We start from the raw sequence: 24,350 nt of genomic DNA on the forward strand, positions 1-24,350 counted from the left end.
GCCTGTCTGTGCCCAGTGCCAGAGTGTCCTTCAAAGCCGTCAGTAGCCAACCCGCCATTTGTTTAGAGCTGGCACGGCCTGCACCCAACAATCCAGATTTTCAAATTGGAGTATTATCAAAATGACAGCAGTTACAATTTGTATAAAGAATGTATTCAAATTAAGCAAATGAAAGAAGCAAGAAGCAGCCTGTCTCCTGTCATTGTCCCTTTCGTTGACATGGGACATTGTGTCAGGAAGCTCACATCGCATCATCTGCAGAAGGCTATTGTGGTTCTCTGCAGTTCCCCATTGGACCCCGAAGCTGAAATTATGTGCAAAAGGCATCATTTGATTTTGGCTATTTCCTCTCCGCACACTCCATGGGGTGCAGACTTTTCATTCTCTTTTTCGCCTCTGATATAAAGTAGGCTGATATACAGACTAAAATCTAACAGAATCAAATTGTGGTAATAATGAGCCTTAATAACTAACATTTGCATGGTGATTTCTAGTCTGCCAGAATCTCTGCATGAGGCAGTATCTTTTGTCATGATATGAATTTATGGGATTTCCATTTTAAATGTTCTCTTGGTCACAGCCTGTCGCTGGATCTAGGACAGGTACACTTGACCATAGGCCTAACTAGAGTGTGTCAGGGTAGTCATATAAGACTGAAATCTCATTTCTTTTTTATTATGGTTAAGTTTCTTTTTTTTTCGATATATTTTTTATTTACATTTCAAATGATTTCCCCTTTTCTGGCTCCCCACTCCCCGAAAGTCCCATAAGCCCTCTTCCTTCCCCCTGTTCTCCTGTCCACCCCTTCCCGGGGCTCTGGTTTTGCCTTATACTGCTACACTCAGTTTTTCCAGAACCAGGCCACTCCTCCATTCTTCTTGTACATCATTTGATGTGTGGATTATGTTTTGGGTATTCCAAATTTCTAGGCTAATATCCACTTACTAGTGAGTGCATACCATGATTAATATTTTGAGACTGGGTTAACTCACTTAGTATGATGTTCTCCAGCTCCATCCATTTGCCTAAGAATTTTATGAATTCGTTGTTTCTAATGGCTGAATAGTACTCCATTGTGTATATATACCACATTATTTTGCATCCATGCTTCTGTTGAGGGATACCTGGGTTCTTTCCAGGTTCTGGCTATTATAAATAGGGCTGCTATGAACATAGTGGAGCATGTATCCTTATTACCTGCTGGGGAATCCTCTGGGTATATGTGCACCTTTTGAATCTAGCACCTTAATCCCTTAGCCACTACAGCCATTACAGATTTTATGGAAAATATTCCAAGGGGCCTTTCCATTCACCCACCCCTAACACCTCACCAACAGTATTCCCTCAGCTTACTAAAGCAAGCTCTTGCATACCATAATTGCTAGATTAGGTAATTTCACCTAGTTTCACCAATCATCAAGGCTAAGATGGTTCCTACCATTTATTTTCCTGGATTTCAAGGGCATAGTTGAACACCCCCGATGATTAAAGGTCTGAGATGTCCATGGTCTTGGTATCCAACCCCAGTGATTAAAGCTCTGGATGTCCATGACCTTGGTACCCAGGACAGCTCTCACATCACCTTGGGTGCTTGTAGCATTCTTTGCCTCCTGCCTTTCTAGGATTACTTTTATATTTTCCACCTATTTTTTTTTTCATGCTACAATTTAATTTCCCTTCCCTCTTCTTCCCTTTCTCCCTTAAGTGTCTTGTTCTATACTCAGCTTAAGGTGACACTCATTAACTGTTACTATTTCTTCTGCAATATCTGCATTCTAATCTTTGCCTATGAGCCTCTGATTTTATACCTACTGAATTTTTGACCAGATAGTATGGTCTAGCCATCCCAAGAAACATTAAGTTGATCATGCAAACATGAGTTTTTCCTCCCCATATGTTCTATAAGACATGTCTGTCTGTTTGGATACAAATAACCTCCCCTGCACCTAACTCATGTGCACCCTGTTAGATTCCTTGAAACATCTCTGCCACTTCCCCAATTACTTCCCAGCCCTGTTTTCTTCCTGAATGTTCCCATAATGCACTATAAAGATTTATCGCATCTCCACCCATTTGCTATGCACATTTTTCATGGAGAATAAGCTTAGCTTGAAGATGTACAAGGTGACTTGTCCTTGGCTTCCATATGGCTAGGGTCGGTAAATAAGTTGGTTCCCATTTGGACTCAGTGGATACTAAATGGTTATACACATCATGAATACCTATGTCAAAGGAACATGGAGAACAGAGGACAAGCTAACGTGCCATTCTCTAGGTTTGGAATTAGTTACTTTTCTGTTGCTGTGACAAAACACCATGGCAGAAACAACTTACAGATGTTTCATTTGGGCTTACAGTTCCAGGGGGACAGAAGTCCATCACTATTGAGATAGGAAAGTATGACAGCAGGCAGCATGGCGGCTGGAGAAGGAAGCTGATAAACGCACCTGAAACCTGCAAGCAGGAAGAATGAACTGGAAATGGTGCATAGCTTTTGAAACCTCAAATTGACTCCAGTAACATACCACCTCCAGGAAGACTATACCTACTAAACCCATACAATAGTGCAGGTTCTATCTACCTTTTTTTTTTAAATCATAATTCTCACATTGGGCTGCCACTCACTAAGGCTGGGCTTGGTGATTATCAAACCCCAGGGATTCCACAGTCCCTACCATCCAAGCGCTTAGATTTTATTATATATTGTATATTATCAGTTTATATATGATATATGATGTATCATTATATATATATTATATTATTATATATCATTATATATTATTATATATTATAAATTATTAGATCATATATTATATTATATATTATTAGATTATATTATATACTATATATATTATATATATATATAAAACCTGGCAGTTTTTACATATGTTCTTGGGATCTAATCCAGAACCTCATGCTGTAAGGCAAGCATTTCACTAACTGAGCCATGTTCCCTGCTCTGACAATACCTCAATTCCTGACACCCCCTCTTTTTAATATCCTGAAGATTATAATATTGAAGGAAGAGAAACATTCTGCTTCAAATATTAGGCAGAAATATTTTGAAATGTGTGAATTCTACCTTAGAATACCGTTGGTTTTTAAGTCTATGGTTCTGGGGGTACAACGACTACTGTAACTAACCATTCAGGGACCCAGGAGGTATTGACTTGGCTTTACCTTATACTCTTAATAAATCATGATAGCTTGGCAGTCACATGTAGAAAGTAATGTCAGTGGATGGGGACAAGTTTTACCTCTTGCTCCACACCAGCTGAATGTTCCTGCTGTGTGAGAACTGCATGAAATCTATCACAAAAAGCTTTATAGATAATGATTTTATAGATTGGTGTCTGAAAGTGATTCACAAAAGCTACCTAATCCCCCACAGAGAGTTGGTAGGCTTTTTACATAATGGGAAGATGTTCATGATAACATGTTTTATGAAAAGGGTGACTTATCTGATCAAATTAGAGTCCATGTAATTGGGAGTCTGCAGTTATTATAACTCAGAGAACTTCTTGTGGAGTTGTCAAAGCATAATGGATTTTTTTAAAGCAGGGGAAGTAGTTCAGTGAATAAAAGTATGCTGGGTAAGCATGAAGATCTGAGTTTGAAGACTCAGCATTCACATCAAGCACCAAAATGCCTGTAGCCCCAGCACTAGGAAAGCAGAGATAAGGGGACTCCTGGGCCTAGCAGCTGGGCTGCTCAATCAGTAACAGAGAACTGCAGGGTCAGTGAGAGACCACCCCTCAAAAACATGGACAAAAATGAAAAAGATTCAACTGTTGCATCAGTATTTACACACACACACACATATTAATTTTATTTATTTATTGTGTTTATGGATATTTGCTCTACATGTATGTCTGTATACCAAAAGTATACCTGGTGTCCATGGAGCCAGAAATAGATGATTTAGAACTGGAGATGCAGTGGTGCTGAGCCACCATATGGTTACTGAGAGCCAAAGCCTGGTCTTCTAGAAGTGTATCTAGTGTTCTGAACTAATGAGGCATCGCTCTAGACTTCTATGTTTACATTTTTCACTTTTCTTTTCTTCTCCAAGGCAATCTTTAGTGGCATAGAGAAGGGCCCACAGTCATGTGTGTATGTAAGGTTGGCTTCTGGTGTTGACTTCCTTTCACTCAACTGCTCTCCATATTTTGTTGAGGCAAGGTCTTTAACAAAACATGATCACGGATTTGGCAAGAATGGTTGACCAATCAGTTTCAGGTATCTTCTTCCTACCTCTGTATATTCTTTGGTGAGCAGGGCAGTCCTGGTCTTTCTGTCTATATTGCCCAAGAGATAGCACATAGTTGTGTCCATCACCTTCATTCAACTGGCTGCATTTAGTAAGCTCATTTCTCTAAGGTGTTCTTTTGATTATTTAATCAGAGCATTTTTCTGTTCTAACCTACTCAGGTTGTAACCTTATTAGATTTATCTAGACCTATGGGATCCAATGTAAGAGGCACTTGCCATTGGTGGCTATTAAATTGAAATGCACTAATTAAAATAATTTTTAAACTTTAGATCATCCACCATAGCAGAATCCATTTCAACTGTTCAGTAACCAAAGCTGATGTGAAGCCAGTGTAGAGAATGTGTACCACACAGAGGAGAGTGTGAGCTTCACAGAGTTCCTAGCAAAAGTGCTAATTCATGGGCTTATATTGACACTGGGTGATTTTATTGTTGTGGAAATCTTTTTCCTACGTTGATAACAGCAGATATTCTGCCTTTGATGGCTTGTGGAGCATTCTTTTCTAAATGAACTAAGTTAGTTTTGTCTACAAGACACCACAAAAACTCCATTTTGAAGACGGGGAAGATGGCTCAGTGGGTAAGGTGCCTGCTCATGCAAGCACAAGTATGTGAGTTCAGATCCCCAAAACTCCATGGTGTATGTCTGAACCCTCAGTTATGGTGGAAGAGTATACAGAGGTAGGAGGATCCCTGAAACTCATTGGTCAAACATTCTTGCCATTCTATGAACATTTTCTTTAGTTAAAGACCATGCTCCAAAAAACATGGAGAGTAGTTCAAGGGAAAACACCAGAAGTCAAACTTACATACACAAGTCTGCAGAAACGTGTACATACAGACCAGCATACATGGACCTAGACTAGCAAAAGCACACACTGAATGCACACAGTGAAATAAAGAAAGAAATCTGTGGTTCTAGCTCAAGTTGCTTGATTTTTAATTCAATTCCTCTTCATAACCCATGCCTCCTATCAGAACACTATGGAGTAAGAGTGGTCTTCAATAGCAACAAAAACAACAGAAAGCCCACATATACATGGAAGCTGAACAATACTCTACTCAATGACATCTTGGCCAAAACAAAAGAAATAACTAAAGAAATCAGAGACTTTTTAGAATTTAATGAAAATGAAGACACAACACACCCAGATCTATGGGACACAATGAAAGCAGTGCTAAGAGGAAAACTCATAGCCCTGAGTGCCTCCAAAAAGAAATGGGAGAGAGCATACACTACCAGCTTACTGGCACACGTGAAAGCTCTGGAACAAAAGGAAGCTAATTCACCCAGGAGGAGAAGAAGACAGGAAATCATCAAACTCAGGGCTGAAATCCATCAAGTGGAAACAAAGAGAACCATACAAAGAATCAACAAATCCAGGAGCTGGTTCTTTGAGAAAATCAACAAGATAGATAAACACTTAGCCAGACTGATCAAAGGGCACAGAAAAAGTATCCAAATTAACAAACTTAGAAATGAAAAGGGGTATATAACAACAGAAACTGAGGAAATTCCAAAAATCATCAGATCCTACTACAAAAGCCTATACTCAACAAAACTGGAGAATCTGGAGGAAATGGACAATTTCCTAGACAGATACCAAATACCAAAATTAAATCAGGACCAAATAGATCATCTAAACAGTCCTATAAAACCCCTAAAGAAATAGAAGGGTTCATAGAAAGTCTTCCAACCAAAATAAGCACAGGACGAGATGGCTTCAGTACAGAATTCCATCAGATCTTCAAAGAATACCTAACACCAATACTCTTCAAACTATTCCACAAAATAGAAACAGAAGAAACACTACCCTACTCCTTCTATGAAGCCACAATTACGCTGATACCAAAACCACACAAAGATCCAACAAAGAAAGAGAACTTCAGACCAATTTCCCTTATGAACATCGATGCAAAAATACTCAATAAAATTCTTGCCAGCCAATTCCAAGAACAGAAAAAAACGATCATTCACCAATGATGAAGTAGGCTTTATTCCAGGGATGCAGGGATGGTTCAATATACAGAAATCCATCAATGCAATCCACTACATAAACAAACTCAAAGAAAGAAAACCACATGGTCATTTCATTGGATGCTGAAAAAGCATTTAATAAAATTCAGCATCCTTTCATGCTTAAAGTCTTGGAAAGAACAGGAAGTCAAGGCCCATACCTAAACGTAGTAAAAGCAATATACAGCAAACCGGTAGCCAGCATCAAACTAAATGGAGAGAAACTTGAAACAATTCCACTAAAATCAGGGACTAGACAAGGCTGCCCCCTCTCTCCTTATCTTTTCAATATTGTACCTGAGGTACTAGCTCAGGCAATTAGACAACATAAGAAGGCCAAAGGGATACAAATTGGAAAGGAAGAAGTCAAACTATCACTATTTGCAGATGATATGATAGTCTAAGTAACCCAAAAACTCCACTAAAGATCTCCTACAGCTGATAAACAACTTCAGCAAAGTGGCAGGTTATAAAATCAACTCAAGGAAATCAGTAGCCTTCCTATACTCAAATGATAAGCAGGCTGAAATAGAAATTAGGGAAATGACACCCTTCACAATAGTCACAAACAGTATAAAGTACCTTGGTGTGACTCTGACCAAACAAGTGAAAGATCTGTATGACAAGAATTTCAAGACTCTGAAGAAGGAAATGGACCTTGGAACTAATTCCTAATGTAACATAGGTGTTTAAAAACCTTCTTTGTGAACTGGAGTTACTTCAAAATTAGAAAACTAAGTACAAAAGAGACATTAGGAAAATTAGTCTGTGACCGAATTTGATTTACTCTTTATCTGAAGGATGTCTGACAGTATTTGAGACTTAACCAGGCTTCTTCTTCTTTTTTTTCTTTTAAGATTCATTTACTTTATATATGTTAGTGTACTGTCAGTGTCTTCAGACACACAGAAGAGGGCATCAAATCCCTTCTATTACAAATAGTCCTGAGCCATCATATGGTTGCTTGGATTTGAACTCTGGACCTCTGGAAGAGAAGTCAGTTCTTCCCGACTGAGCCATCTCTCCAGCCCCCTAACCACACTCTTGACACTTCAGTCCATTCATTTCCCAGCTTTCCCTTGTGCAGCAATATAATCACCTGGAATTTAGTTGAGTCAGTGAATTATTTAGACACTTTCATATTGATGCAGCTAGGGATTTGGAGAGATGATGCTTATCTATAAATTTTAATGACTGTACATGATGCTAGTAATTTGCTAGGGAAAAAAATCAAAGAAATTACATGGATTATCTGCAGAGCCCATGAAGCATCTTTCAAATTAGCAATGAATTTCCACAGCTTTGACTGAGTTTATATAGGTCGGAGATCCCTGGGACAGGTTTGACAGGGGACATGATGGACCTGGGCTTTCCCTGGCTATCCAGCTTGTGTAATTGGGTATACAGTTCAAGGCTGAGGAGGCTCTTCCCTCAGAGCCTGATCTTTGCTACTGTACAATAAAATGCATTTTATGTGCCCTTAATGTCCCCTTGAGAACTCTGTGCCATGCACTGCAGGAGAGGGATGAACGAAAACCCCCTTCCACAGCACTCTGGAGCTGCTTTCGTGAGCTTGCTGATGAACTACAGAAGGGATCTTTGGGTGACATGAGACCATTAAGCTTGGTGTGGGCTGTTTTCCTTGAAAAGTGACCTTTGAATGTTGACACATCCTCTGGAGACCTATTTGTACAAACCAGTTTCATTTCACCACTGGCACTCCAAGAGAAACTCCGGGGGATTGGAGGGGAGTGTTCAGCGTGCTCTAGTATTTTAGGGAGTCAATATTCTGTAGAATGCTTGATCTTCCACATCCTCCACTCCTAGCTTGGATACAGGTAGACATCCCAGCACAGGCAGGCAGCCACTAATTTCCTCTTACTGGAGATCTTTGTCTTCTTGAATCACCCCCAAGATGGCTGAACACTAGTGTGCCTCACTTTTCTCTCTTGTGAGAATTTTTCCATGCAGATGCTCTTTTTCCTTATTTCATTCAAGTCACATAGTAATTTTAAATTGACTCTTGACTGCCGCATAGAAGGCTATCCTGAAAGGCCTCCATCCATCTGTGCACAGTGACCAGAACTGGTGGAAGCATGGACCTCTACTCAGAGTCTTCTTACTCTATGAAGTTTGCTCTCCTTCTTGCCTGGGCCACTTGCTCAAACTCAGAACTGATCACAAAATTAAATGTGTGATAAGCTAGAGAGATGGATCAGTGGCAAAGAACACTCGTTGCTTTTGCAGAGGACGCAGGCTCCATCACCAGCACCCACAGGATGGTTCGCAATCTTGTGTAATTTCAGTTCCAGCTGATTCAGTGCTGCCTTCTGACCTCAGGAGGCACCAGGCACATACATGCATGTGCAGGCAAAACATTCATAGACATAAAATAAAATAAATGAAGTCATTTTTTAAAAGTCTAGCAGTAAAATACTCTTTATTGTCCCATACATGTATAAGGGAATATAAAATTATGGGATCCTGTGCCTGTGTTATACTATATAAAATGATTACAAGGATGGTGATATATTATAAAAACTCTGTTGTAAACATCACAGTCATGAATAAAGTTTGTCCAAAGGGTGTGGCAACTCATGCTATGTTTGTGTTCAAAGCAGTCACATGTTACTCCTTTGTAATAGTCTCCTTCTCTGTGACCTACATCTTTTGCAATACCCTGTTCCACTAGGATTTACTCCCATAATTTTTCCATTTCTCATAAAATATTAATCTGCTTTCTAAGCCATCTAATAACAAAGGTGAAAAACTGGGGAATGGATACTAAGCTTACTGGAGAGCCATCCACACCATCTTCAGTCATATGCATGGAAATGCTTTGTACAGGTCTGTAAAAACAGTTGTACTTCACTTTCAAGTCTCTTGATGTTTGATGAAGGAAAGTGAATATTTGATAAAGCAATTGGAGAGAGAAGGTGAGCATATACACTCTAGCTCTAAAAAGCTCTCCTTAAAACTTTATGTGTCATAGATTTTTACAGTTTATTCTTGAGCCATATTGACAAATAGGGTGAAGGAGGCTGCTCGGGGCTGTGACGACGGCCGAGTGTGCAGTGCATGTGAAATTCCAGCATTCCTATAACAAAATAGAGAGAGGAAAATCCCAGAAAGCTTACGGGACAATTAGCCTCGCATGCACCGCATCCACCAGACACCCTGTCTCAAGACAGAAGGCAAGTACCCACACTTAATGTGGTCCTCGGACCACCACACAAGCCTCCACCACAAACACAAAAAGTGAGAAGCGCGTATTCAGCGTATGCACCCTACTCTAAATGATTCCTGTTTCTTTCATAGTTTTTGATAATTGTAGATAGAGGAGGAATCTTCTTTCTGAGTGTACAGGAAAGCCAAGCTCACCTACCTTCATTTCAGTTTGATGATTCACGTTAAGATAGTCTGTGCCCTAGATTCCTTTGCTCTCTCCTTTCACAAAGTTAATGTCCAGCTTTTCCTTTTAAACCTAAATCATTTGGATTTGAAAATAACAGCAACAACAAAAATGCTCCAGAAGCAGCCGCTTGCTTCACTTCCACATCCAAGGCAACCAGAGTTCACGAGACCGAGGCTCCATGTCCTATGTGTCATTTCAGAGTTACCCTAAACTGTGATTTATGAACACTTTCCACATCTCTTGGCAAAAAGTAAAATATAAAATCATTTCTGAAGGTTTTAAAAATGGATGGGTCGCACTAAAAATTTCATGTTACTTTGTCCTATACATATATAACATGAGCATAAAACCTCAGAGGATCCTATGAGTACGCTACAATAAATATGCGTGACTGTCACCTCCTTCTAATGTGTTTTGACAATGATTGAAACCACTTGAATGAAACTGATGTGTCTTATGTAAGCACGCATTTCTGGGTCTCCCTGCTCATGTATCTGCCAATACAATCCACAAGGGCAGTTGGAGCAGAGACCTGGAACAGGGTGTGGAAGCTCTGTAAATACCTATGTTGAGTAAGCCACACTGGGACCCACAGTCAGTAAGCAGATCAACTTTACTTAGGTTTATTGAAAACTTATAAAATTTGGGGGGACTGGGGACTGGGACATCCAGGATGGGCAAAGGTCATTGGCTGGAAGCTTAGAGTTCTGGAATGCCTCATTAACATGTGGAAGCACTTCAGGAATCTCAGATGTTAGCTAAACAGGTTTCTTCAGGGGAAAGGAAATTGGTGAGCCTACCTGACATTCCTCAGGTAGAGGTGAGTATGGAGACTTAGAATTCCCCAGACAAGATCAGAGAAGGAGAAGACCCATTAAAGAAAGGAGTCTACCACATGCTCCTAGCCCAGAGGCTATCTGATCATGGTAGACTTCGACTTTAATTAACAGAGTTTTCCCACACACATTATTAATGGTGAAGTGACTACTGGTAAGAGAAAAGCAAATGTAATTTTATGTTTTAAAATAGCCAGTGAGGGCTGGGTAGATATTTGAGTCCTTAAGAGTTCATACTACTCTTGCAGAGGACTGATAGTTAGTTCTTGGGACCTACATGAGGTGTCTCACAATTACCTCTAACTTCAGTGTCAGGAATCATGTCCCTTCCAGCCCCCCAATCATGTGTACATACTATATAGAGACATATGCATATGCACACAATTAAACAACAAAATCAGGCACTAATTCAAATATATAATATTACCATACCTTGAGAAACTTTTACTAAAGTATTTTCCAAGACAGCAATATTTTTAATATTACTGTAAAATTATAATATAATTGTTAATTACCAATTTGACTGCCAGTTACTAATAATTTCAATTCTAGAGGATTATAGCCTAAATAATTAACATGTTTATTACCTCATTCTTTCCCAGTTTATCTATGTTGGTTTTAATTTGTCTAAGTTTATAAATCACTGTAGAACTATCAAATCTAATCACTATGGGATAAATATATGTGCATAGCACATGGTTTAGTGCATAGCAGTGGTTCTCATCCTTCCTAATTTTCCAACTCTTTACTACAGTTCCTCAGGTTGTAGTGCTTCTCTCCCCCACCGAAACATAAAATTATTTCATTGCTACTTCATACCTGTAAATTTGCTGCTATTATAAATAATAATGTAAATATCTGATATGTAGGATATTGGATATGCTATCCCTATGACATCATAACTTACAGGTTGTGAACCACTGGTATACTGAAATTTAAAATTATTCATATTGCCATTAAATATATAGAAGAAATACAACTCCTTCCATACTTTATGTTTATAATAAATTAGATAATGATCTCAAAATTTTAAAAGTGACTAGGACTACCAGACCTTTAGAGGTGAAGTAACTTTAATAAACTTTTAAATGTAACTGTTAGCATGTTTTTATCATTTGATTTGACTGTAGGGTATCCAGACATTTCACTACCTACTTATGGTGTGGGAATCATCCAACAGATTGAAGACTTCACTCAAGCAGAGCCGAACAGTTGGAAGGAGAGACCTTCTCCTGCCTGAGACTGACTGATGTAGAAATATTTAAATCCAGGCCTGGGGCTTCCACTCTTCCTTGTTCATTGAGTTCCTGGATAAAAACACACTCAGCCTTTATATTTACAATAAGCCTTAAGCAGCACAATATCTGGGCACTGCCTTCCCTCCATGCAGTTAGAATCTACTTTCCTAGCGGTAACCCCGAGTTATTACGTACTATTTACTATGATCCATCTGGGCTGTTCTTAACTCCAATTAGGCCGCCCTCAGAGCCAAGCTTTCTTGACCCTTCACCCACAGCAACTTCTTACTCCTCCTCTCCTGCACCTTCTTCTTCCCCTCAGGGTCCTCCTCTGACCCCAAGCCAACAAAACCTAAACCTCAACTATGTCTGTACAGCCCATCTATTGGCGGTTGATGTCTTCATTTATTAATCAAAATTATCTTAGAAGCAGAGGCTGCATTCAGACTCCAGGTCTTGGGAGCCCTCACTTAGCTTTACAATAGAAAGTAAAAGACAAAACCTTAAGGACTGAACCACAGTGCAGGAGCTTTCTGGAACCTTAGTTCTCATGGGGCCTGAGCCTGCATGTCTACAGCTAAACGGTACATCATCATCTCTGTTACTTGTCAGGCCACAGCTTCGCTACTGGCTTTGCTGAGGCTGCAGATCTTGAGATTTCCTAGCCTCGAAATTGCATGTAACAGTCATTGCTTTACTATCTATACATGCACACACAGAGATGCACATAGCATACATATACATAATAGGCACACAAAACCTCAGTTATTAGACTACTAATTTAATTCCATTTTTCCTGCTTGATCAGTATAACAAGCAAAGGAAGCAATATTTGTTAATTGGTGATGCTTAAGAAATATGAATAATTTGGTCAACCTAACATAGTAGGGAAGCTTACATCAGAGAACAGAAACCCATGTCTTCATGTGCTGATCTTGGTGCTATCTGTTCATCCTTATATGTGTATTAAATGGGATTTCAACATTTTAAGGTGAATTACATATTGGGTTCAAATTCATCAGCTAGATTTTGCTATTGAAGTTGTCCATGCTGTAACACAGATAGAACAGCCATTCATTTCATGAAATGTGTTTTGGTAATATTGACCCACATCCATCCCCCTAACTTCTCCAAGATCTACCCCTACCTTCTTGTTCTCTTTTTTTCTAAGAAGTAAAATCACACCATGTCCAGCGTTTGCTGCCCATGTATGTACTCATGCATGAGGAGCCTGGATCATATTTTTAAACTGAATTTTTACTTAAGCTTAAAATTTTTAACTTAAAGAATTTTAAAATGTCAAATTTGAATTACTACATTTAGATTGTTTCCATCTTTCTCTCTAGTCCATATTTATTAAGTAAAGAATAGAAATTTTAATAATGTAAGGAAGATTAAGGTAATGAACGCACATTCAGAAGAGGCTTTGGTTATACTTAAGTAATTGAATTGACAAAGACTTCCTTTAGATTGAGATGGAAGAAGAAGTATACTTCCCACTGCAGTGTACTCTCTGAAAATGTCCTAATGGATTCAAGCACACTGAATGTGGAATGACACCAAGTCTTTCAGGGAACTATGCAAATCAGAGTTCTGGTGCTGGGGAGGTGTCTCAGGGGAGGCGAGCACTCACCACAGTGGCCTTGTGCCTAGGTTTTATTTGTAGCACCCATATCAAGTGTCTCATAACTACCTGCAGTTCTAGTTCTGGGGGATCCAACATCCTCTGGTCTCCCATGATTCTGCATATATGTGATGCACATGAATGCATTTAAGAAATGCATATATGCATAAGATATTTTAAAAACCACAGTCATGTGAACAATTCAAAGAAAAGTTGTATTTGTTTTATATACTGAAAATAAACAATAATCTGAATTTAAACAAAATTTTGGGGCATTAATGACTCAGTTTGGAATAATGAAGCAAAGTGGTTAATCAGAAAGTAATAATTATCTGATTCCATGTAGCCCAGCATTACCCCTATAAATTAATAAATGAAAACTTAATAAAACCACAAAGGGGAAATGACACCCATGATCATAGCCAAAGAGAAAAAGCTATCATAGAAGAAAAAACAGAAAAGAAAAAAAGTTTTAAATAAATTAAAATGTATCAATTATATGAAGAAATATACCTCCAGCTTTCTAATAATGCATGTTATTCAAATATTGGCCATCTAAGTAAATGACAACCACCATGGAATCTTTCCCAAGCTCTTCGCCTTGGATTCAGAAGTTATCAGTTATCCCTTGATAATAGTGGATAATAAATTTCTGCAATGGTACTAGGCTAGTATTTTAATGCCTACCTGTAAACAATGAAAAGTTGATAGACTCAATATTTTGGGGTTGTTTTTGTTTTCTTCAATTTATTACACTGTGTGTGGGGGCTCATGCACATGTGCACAATATCACACAAATGCGTAAGTCAGAGGACAACGAGGTTGGTCACTCGCTTCTTTCACCTTGTAGATCTTTAGGGCTCAAACTCGGGTGGTCATGTTTTGGAGCAAGAATCTTTACACACCATTTTACATTGTGATATTAATAGTAATGTATGGTCATGGTGATGAACAAGATCAGAAAAGCAGTAGCTTATATTTGTGTGTCAAGTTTACAAGGGGTCAATAGTGCTAGCTATTTTTAGTTTTAAGTCAACTCAACAAAAGCTAGAGTCATCAGGAGGGAGCCTTAATTGAAAAAAAAATGCTTCCATAAGATCAGTCTGCATGTAAACCTATAGGGCTTTCTTTTTCTCTTTTTCTTTTCTTTGCTTTACTTTTCTTTTCTTTTCTATTTTTTCTTTTCTTCTTTTTTTTCAGAATTAGTGACTGATGTGAAAGGGCCAGTCCACTGCAGGCTGGCCACTCCTGGGCTTGTGATTCTGGGTTCTTTAAGAAAGCAGCCTGCAGGAGCACTGCAGAGCAACCCTGAAAGAGGCGCTCTTCCACGGGTTGCACACCAGCTCCTGCCTCCAGGTTCCTGCCCTGTTTGAGTTCCTGTGGTGACTTCCTTTGATAATAAATGTGATGTGGAAGCATGAACCAAATAAACTCTTTCCTCCCCAAGTTATTTTAGTCACAGTGTTTTATCATAGCAATAGAAACCTTACCTAAGACTGACCATCTTGCTGGCCCAAGGTGTGTGTGTGTGTGTGTGTGTGTGTGTGTGTGTGTGTGTGTGTGGTAATTGTACATATTTGTAAAATACAGTGCATGAAGAATTTGATGATCAGATCAAAGTATTTACTATTCCAATCTCTGTATCATTTCTTTGATATCATTATTTAACCCAAGTTAGAAATGAAAAAATGCTAAAATAAAAGGAAATAAGTCTGGAAATTGCTATAAATACTAAACAAGCAATAGAAAGACTAACAAAATCAAAACTGGCAATTTGAAAGGATTTAAGATTATCTGTGAAGACAAATTGAGAGATAAGAGCATAGAAAGATACTAAAATATCAATAAATGATACTGGATTGTGGATTCATGCTATTCAATGAAGATCCTATTTTACAAATATTAACTCTAAGAGAAATAGATTTGTATAATAAACCTGAAGAGACATCAGCACCACTGGTATTACAAATACCTTCCTATTCAAGGTATCAGACCCCAGTGATTTTGAAAATAATTTTATCAAAGCCAACACACTGGCCAAGCTCAGTTGTAGGTGACCAAATACAAAGCAGGGTAAGTAGTGGGTCAGGGAAGCACCCAGTCCATGTTGTGATGTCATAGTGATCCCATCAGAAAGGATATTCTGGCTCAAGTTCTGGTACTTCTGTATTTCTGAAACTCATTGCCTGTTGAACCTGGTGCTTTACTTAGTGTTGATATTAAGTTATTGTTTACCATTGGCAAATATCCAGTTACTGGGTAAAGGAAGGGTCATTTTTGAGTTGTCTGGGGTAAGCCAGCGCTGGAGCAGATGCCTTATATATGTTACTCAATGTAGCTAAAATATTGATTTCCTTATTAATTTCCTTTACTTTTGGACAGAAAGGTACTAAATTATCACCAATGAATACTTAAATCACACATCCACTCCCCTTAAAAGAGAAATGAAACTTAGTTTGTGGACAAAGTTAGCATCCAAACAAGAAGCTGGATGATAAGCAAAGGCCTCCACTGACATTAGATTATTGTGTTTGACTGCAATAGACAAAGCCATGTCCAGAACAAAGAAATCATTGAAAACTCCTGAAATTAGAGAATGAACAGTTTTGAAAGGTGTGGAAAACATCCTGACAATATCAGTGGTCACTTAAAACATCCAATTAACTGATGGCAGGTAGCTTTCATTGCCTCTTGAGGACTTACAATGCTTCTGCTCTGTCCCCGCTGTTTATTCCATGAATATTCAGGGAATGTATGAGATTGAAGAGACAGAAGAACTGTCTATTAGTAGACATGAATTAATTATTACCAAGATCAGTTTCAAAGCTGAGAAAGAAATAACTCAGTACAATCTAATGTGGGACTGGTTAAGGTGCAAGGAGCACCAAGAGCTATTTGGAAAGAATTTTAAAGTATATTGAAAGAGATGACATAGACCCATTTATTAAGATAATCGTAAGTGCATGGGAGGAAATATCTTACCCTCTTTCATGTCATCAAAACACTGTCAACTTTAAGCTTAATTCTCACCAATTAAATCAGCTTCCTTCTCTAAAATTATATCAGAAATAGAATCTGTGGAATGGGGCTGGGCTTATGATTGTAAGAAGGTGTGAAATTGGGGTGTGTGGATGTGGATTCCAGAAAACAACCTCAGGAATGTCTTAGGGTTCCTATTGCCATTGCTATTGCTATTGCTATTGCTATTGCTATTGCTATTGCTATTGCTATTGCTATTGATGAAATACCATAACCAAAGCAAATTGGGAGGGAAAGGCTTTACTAAACTCATGCTTCCATATCATCAAAGGAAGTCAGGACAGGAATGCAAGTCAGGAGCAGGAATTTGGAGCCAAAAACTAGTGTGGAGACCATGATGGCGTGCTGCTTACTAGCTTGGTCCTTCTGACCTGCTCAGATCCATGTTCATGGTTCTGCTTTCTTTTTTTTTTATTTGATGTATTTTTTATTTACATTTCAAAATGATTTCCCCTTTTCTGCACCCTCCCCCACTCCCCGAATGGCTCTGCTTTCTTATACAACCCAAGAGCACCGGTCCAGGAATGGTACCACTCACAACAGGCTGGGTCCTCTACTTACAATGAGATCTTAGGGAGGCATTTTTTTAATCGAGGTCCCTCCTCTCTAATGACTCTAGCTTACATCAAGTTGACATAAAACCAGACTATAGGTATTGTCTTTTAACTGTGTCAACCTTTTAACAGAGTCTCACTGTCCTGCAGCTTACTACATAGGCTAAGCTGACTGACCAGCCATCTTCAGGGATCTACTTGTCTCCAACTCCCCAACATTGAGATTTCAGTTGTCCACTCTACTGCAGTGTTTTCTGATATGTGCAAGGGTTTGAAACTTAATGTCACTATATTTATTTTTCTTTATTTCAGTATATATACATACACACACACACACACACACACACACACAGACACACACACAAGGGTGGTTTGCCTGCATGCCTGTGTGTGCACCACAGGTAGACCTGATACTTGTAGCGACCAAGAGAGATTGGATCCCCTGTAACTGGAGTTATAGATGGTTGTGAGCCACTATATTGGTGCTGGAAATTGAATCTAAGTCCTCAAAAAGAGCAATCTACATCACTGTAATTTTTAACAATTAAAAATAGTTAGCATGGTTTTCAAAAATTTGGTCCTTGCTGCTAAAGTATTTTTAAAAGATGGTGCCCTTAGTACAGCAACATCTGAGGGAAATTAACACTATTACAAAACACTGTTACAAAATAAAGCAGTTTAAGACAAGAAACAAAAATGTCCCATAAGCTGGGAGCAATTGGTTAACTGATAGATTAATTTTAGAAATTAAAATGACTACTTATCAGTCTGTACTTTCATTTAAATTCTAAGAATCATAAATCAACATTTATTTATAACTCAAATATATATCATATCTTTAAGAAATGAATCATGGCTCTATTTAAGACAGCTTTCTAGAAAAATTATAGGTTAACATGACATATCCTTAAGTTTTGATTCAACTTTTAGGAATTAGCATAAAGAATAAGCCCATCTTACTTTGTCCAACACAATGACACTTAACTGATTGCAGCCTCATTAAGATTTGAAAGTGAAGCCATTTTCTCTTTAAGCAGCTTTCTGGTCAATGTGTCTGGTCTTTTTGACTCACTGGCCTGACACATTGATAACCATGTTCTCAGTGGTTTTGTCTTCAAAAATAATTTCCTAGACTTCATTCATTTGTACATCTTCATAAAATCTGAACCCTTACTTTGGAATGCATCCTGATTATATGATAGTTGTTTTTTGAGTTGAGCTGAATCAGCCAGACATAGCATTGAATCATTGAGGCAGAAATGGAGAGGTGGTGACGATGGACGAGGGCTGTGGGAGTGCTCACTGGATGAGGTGCTCACTGGACGAGGGCCGTGGGAGTGCTCACTGGATGAGGTGCTCACTGGACAAGGGCCGCGTGAGTGCTCACTGGATGAGGTGCTCACTGGACAAAGGCCGTGTGAGTGCTCACTGGATGAGGTGCTCACTGGACAAAGGCCGTGTGAGTGCTCACTGGATGAGGTGCTCACTGGACAAGGGCCGCGTGAGTGCTCACTGGATGAGGTGCTCACTGGACAAGGGCCGCGTGAGTGCTCACTGGATGAGGTGCTCACTGGACAAGGGCCGTGGGAGTGCTCACTGGATGAGGTGCTCACTGGACAAGGGCCGTGTGAGTGCTCAGTGAATAAATACCTATGACACTTTTTCCTCACTTGCCCCTGTAACATTAAAGATGTGAGTAGCAAACACTTAGCAAAAACGGGTTTTTTTTATATGTTGGAGGTAGGGTGGCTAGTGAAGATGAAGATATTACCCAGTAATTCCAAATTTAAATATGCTAATAAACATTTAACAAAACTATGTCTTCAGTAAGTTAGACTTTTACGCCATGTGGGACCTAGGGGTTTGTGCTTATAATCCTCAGCACTTGGGAGGTAAAAGAAGCAGGATCAGAACTTTAAAGTCATCCTTTGTTATGTAGTAAGATCAAGGCTACCCTGGGCTATGTGAGACTCTATCTTGAAAGAAAGAAAGACAGAAAGAAAGAGAAAGAAAGAAAGAAAGAAAGAAAGAAAGAAAGAAAGAAAGAAAGAAAGAAAGAAAGGAAAGAAAGAAAGAAAGGAAAGAAAGAAAGAAGAAAGACAGAAAGAAAGAAAGAAAGAAAGAAAGAAAGGAAAGAAAGAAAGAAGGAAAGAAAGAAGAAAGAAAGAAAGAAGAAAGACAGAAAGAAAGAGAAAGAAAGAAAGAAAGAAAGAAAGAAAGAAAGACAGAAAGGAAAGAAAGAAAGAAGGAAAGAAAGAAGAAAGAAAGAAAGAAGAAAGACAGAAAGAAAGAGAAAGAAAGAAAGAAAGACAGAAAGAAAGAAAGGCAGAAAGAAAGAAAGAAAGAAAGAAAGAAAGAAAGAAAGAAAGAAAGAAGAAGAAGGAAGGAAGGAAGGAAGGAAAGAAGGAAAGAAAGGAAGGAAAGAAAGAAAGAAAAAAAGAAAGAAAGAGAAAGGAAGGAAGGAAAGAAGGAAGGAAGGAAGAAAGGAAGAAAGAAAGAAAGAAAGAAAGAAAGAAAGAAAGAAAGAAAGAAAGAAAGAAAGAAAGAAAAGGAAGGAAGGAAGAAAAGGAAGGAAGGAAGGAAGAAGAAAGAAAGAGAGAGAGAGAGAGACAGAGAGAAGAAAAGAAAGAAATGAAATGGAGAAAGAGCAGGCTGAGTAAGGGTTAAACCTTAACGTTTGAGGTTCCTTCACACCAAAGACAGCTAGAGCTACTACTTAACCCTGAATCAATTCCAGTTCAGGATTCAATAACTGAGCTTTAAGAAAAATCATCCAAGGGCAGTGTTGGCACACACCTTTAATCCCAGCGCTCTGGGAGGCAGGGGCACATGGATTTCTGAGTTGGAGGCCAGCCTGGTCTACAGAGTGAGTTCCAGGACAGCCAGGGCTACACAGAAAAACCCTGTCATTTGAAATGCAAATAAAAAATATATCGAATAAAAAAAAAGAAGTTCTAGCAGCACAAAAAAAAAGAAACCCTGCCTCAAAAAACAAAACAAAAACAACAAAAACAAAAACAAACAAAAACAAAAACAGAAACAGAAAAAGAAAGAAAAATCATCCAAAGCATTCCAACTTCTAATAAACTGGTATAATCAGGCATAGACTAAAAACATCTCTATATCGTCGAGGAGAGGATCCTTCCAACTTCATTCTTTCTGTTTTACTTTAAAATTTTTTTGTATGAGTACTGGACTTCTTGACTATAAAGTAAAACCAGGTCAGAAGAATGTCCACCACTTGCATTCCTGAACATCTGTTATGCCGCTATGTTGATTTGGATGAGAGAGGAGATGAGGAGGTGCTGGGAGGAGTAGAGGGAGGCGAAGCTATATTCAAGATACACTGTGTGAAAAATAAACCTATTTCAATAAAAGGAAGAAATCCACTCAGAACATTGCAGACAGAGCAGACACTGTTAATCGTTTGTTTGAGCTCAGGTTCTGTGACTCCTTTCTGCAAATGTGACAACCCACGCCTCCCTCTGCTTGTCATGTCGATACTATGATCTTGTAAATAGCAGACCAAATGGAAGATAAACCCTGCCTGAAAAATCAAAGCTCAGAAAGGCCATGACAGAAGCAGAAGTATGTTGTTCTTGGATGTCAGAGTTCTTTGCGCAGATCTCGTGTCCGCTCTAATTAAATTTCAAGTGAAGCTCTTTGTCTCTCAGGAGACCTCTGCGTCCTTCAGGGATGATGGCAGAGTGGCTGGGTATCGACCTGCCTCCTTCATGCCCTGGGAAGAACTTGTAGGAATTTGGCATCCTTTGATTTAGCTCAGGAAACAAATGTCCTTGTCTTAATACTTACCCATATTTAGGATCTGTTAAAATGCTTTAGTGTTGCAGGATTATTGCCATTTGGTATCCTGACCGTATTGGTATGCTTAGCAATACTGTATTCAATTACTTCTAAATTTAGTAATTCTCTCCAAGTTTTATGAATTTTAATAAATGCTTGCTGAATTATAAAAGCAAACATTTAATTATAGAAATTCGATATGAAGTATTTTCTCAGTGCTATTGTCTGAATTCAGGATTTTAAACATCTTCATATCATGTTTCAACTTTGTATCATTTAGTAAATGACTAGTTGTGCAAAATGAGAACCACCAGACCTGGCTTAAATGTATAAGGAAATACTAGAGACATTTGACTGCATTTTATACAAATACAGATGCAGCTTTGTAACATAAAGCAGGACTGACAACATTGAGTTTCTCTGTAGGGTTATTGTAAGAACTGCTTCCTCACGACCTTTCAAAGAAGAATTCAGTCTGATCTGTTATAAAGCTAATCCACCTTGATATAATGATTAAGAAAGGTCTCAAACAACTCCTTAAAAGAAAGAAAATAAATAGGAGGGAGGGAGGGAGGGAGGGGAAGAAGGAATAGCTTTATCAAAGTCTTTAAATTGTACCTTCAGCTTTGTCCACTATAAACATTGTACAGAAGTCCCTCAGCTAACAGAATCTACATTTCTTAAGGGGTTGTCATAGTTTCTTTACATGTTGCTGTAGTATTATGCTGACAGAGTCTCTTGGAGGAGAAGTGGTTTATTTGAACTCAGTTTCAAATTACTGTTCATCTTCATTGGAAGCTCAAGGCAGAATGATTTGAAGCATCTAGTAGTCACATCCTCAGTCAAGAAGCAGAAATGCAAGAGCCACTGTGCGCATGCATAAACCCATTTGTCTCCATTTCACACTGTCCAGAACCCTGCCCATGAAGTGGTCCCCCTCCCCCAGCGATCAATATAAAAAAAGCTCTACATATTTACCCCCACACTGGCCAACCTGATCTAGACATTTCCTCATTGAGACTCACTCCCTAGGTATTTCTTGATTGTGCCAAGTGGACAAAGTATCTGCACAAGACCTGCGTAATAGCAAGCCAGCCAAAATGTCAACATAGAGAGATGTGCTCACACAGCCCCACACATGGTGGAGAGGCTCCTGGTACCACTGTGTCTCTCTATAGGTTGGAGCTTCAGTAGATGGCTGTACACCCACGCCCATGGCCGAAGCACTAATTGCAATCAGAGGGTCTTTAAAAAAGAAAATGAAGGTGGGAGGGAGACATTGTTAATAAGTGCAGAAAATAGAAATATTTGCAATTCATCATCTTAATACTGTCACACTGGACACAGTGAAAGTTGAACTCTGCTAAGAGACGCTGTTCAAAGGGTTCAAGACTTCCCTATAACAAGAAGTAATGGCTGGAGGCTGTCCAAGATAACTGAAAAAAAATCCTCAAGTCATATCACACTACATTTTAGTCTTTCAGAGAGCAGATGCATTTGATTATAGAGGCCATGAGTTTCTCATGAAAGCACTAATAAATCAATGTAATCATAATTTGATGGGCACTCACATGTGAGATTTTAGAACAAATACTATTCCTGTCTTATTTTTGCAATTCTTTTTGTCTAGGACCTACAGATCTGAGCATGAAGAGGCAGCTGGCGACTGGCCCAGGACCCTCCAGCAGTTCAAACTCCAGACCTCAGCTCAGCCCAACGGAAATCAACGCTGTGAGACAGCTTGTCGCTGGGTATCGAGAATCAGCTGCATTTTTATTGCGTTCCGCAGATGAACTGGAAAATCTCATTTTACAACAGAACTGAGGCCAACGATGTCTGTACTCACTGGGTTCTAAATTTGCAGTTTCCACTAATGACACTTGATTTTCCAGCAGAGATACTCCTAAGCTTGCTGCACAGTCTTTGAAGAGAAGCCTTTCCATCACACCAGATTGTCTTTGATCCGTACAATGGTGTGTTAAGGAACTTCAGGAGAACTCTGACCTTGAAGATCTTGATGCTCAAGTGTGCCCAGGCTGTTGCTTCTTGTTTTAGTGTGTCAGCATATAAATATCATAAGCAATTTTTTAAAAGGCTGCATATTCTTAATTCAAGGATAAAAATGAAGAAGCGTGTGGTATATATATATATATATATATAAAAGGTATATATATATATATATATAAAAGCTCAAGATCCAACTGAAATATTAGTGGAATTTTCTACTGACTCATTGGACTGAAAGCTGAAGTATCTGGGGGAAAAGAAGCCAAATTTCTTGTTGCTACAGGATATAACAACAATGAAAAGGATCTTGTATTTTAAAAGAAAAAATGTAATTTTTATAAAAAGAAAACTTGTTTTTCATTCAGAATGGTCATTTTTACTTTGGTAACTTTTTCATAGGTCCCAAAAGAAAACTTTTTTGAGAAACTATTGTAAGTATCCTTCCCACATCCCTTTTGCCTTCTCCTCTTTCCAAATTCTTTCTACAAAAGAAAAATATCACTCAGTGCTGGAAAAACCCTTGGCCTACTAGAATTCTGTAAGTTGGCCCATCAGGAACTACTTCCAAGAGATGCCTCCACTTCTGTAGTTATGCCAGTCTCAAAACGCCCACCCACACGGCAGCTTACCACGGAAGTTTTCATCCCGGAATTTTCTAAACGTTATAAAAAGACCTTGTTGACAACAAAACAAAACCCAGCCCCTCGCTCGCTCGGAGCTGCTCCGGCCCTCGTCGTCCGGCCCAAGTAGCTCTCTAGAGCAGCGACTTGGTGTAGATGACTGAATGTTATGGAGGTTGCAAGTGACAATCTTAAACTTTGCACTCTTGTATGTACTTCTCGGTTTCTTTTGGAAATAGTTTCCAGGACAGGCTGTTATGTCTCCTGATATGATTTGTATCATTTAAGCTTCTGTTCTTGTTTTAAATTGAGAGCTCTCAGCAGATAGAGCAGGATCTTAACAAGGAACTCTCCTCTCCTGTCTCCGGGGCTCTGTCCTTTCCTCCATTTCTAGCGTTAGACACACCCTGAGTGGTATTTTCTGTGCACTGAAGCAAGCCTATTTTTAAAGTATTTAAGGAGAAGTACTTCATGCTCGTGCTAGTTTCCTTTCTGTTGTTTAGCTTTGGTTGAATTACAAATTCTTTGTGCATTCTTGAATTTGCCTTATTTTATGTAAAATCCATGTCACTCGGGTTTTGACAATGAGTTGAAGGCATTAGTGGTATTCCTTACCTTCTTGTTACATCTAGTTTTTCAAGTACTGACTGTGATTGTGACCAGGTAATGTGCACTTTTTCTTGTAACTGTGGACATTGCTATGCTTTTTTCTTCTAGTGTTTCTAGAATTATTGTTCCTTACAGTTACGTAAACAAGAAACAAAAACAAAAAAAAAAAAAACAAAAAAATTGTGATACTGTTGGTGAATATAATGTGAAAATCTTATTGAAATATGAGTATTTTGGAAATACATAGATGCACAAACATCTTTTAAAGGTGTGAATTTAGAGTTTGCTTATTTAATGAAAATTTAAAAATTTGAG

The 24,350-nt window shown here is 38.7% G+C and overlaps 1 protein-coding gene across 5 annotated transcripts in view; it reads left to right on the top strand.

The window, feature by feature from the left end:
* Positions 1–22,623, top strand: part of Nol4 (nucleolar protein 4) — a 351,736-nt gene extending 329,113 nt beyond the window's left edge. For all 5 annotated transcript variants that reach the window (XM_052155473.1, XM_052155475.1, XM_052155474.1 and 2 more), the window contains one exon: positions 22,430–22,623. In XM_052155473.1, coding sequence (XP_052011433.1) covers positions 22,430–22,623 — 194 coding nt within the window. The remainder of the gene's footprint in view (positions 1–22,429) is intronic.
* The last annotated feature ends 1,727 nt before the right edge of the window (positions 22,624–24,350 follow it).

Source organism: Apodemus sylvaticus, chromosome 13 (genome assembly GCF_947179515.1).
Source record: "Apodemus sylvaticus chromosome 13, mApoSyl1.1, whole genome shotgun sequence".
In the NCBI taxonomy this organism is placed as follows: Eukaryota; Metazoa; Chordata; class Mammalia; order Rodentia; family Muridae; genus Apodemus; species Apodemus sylvaticus.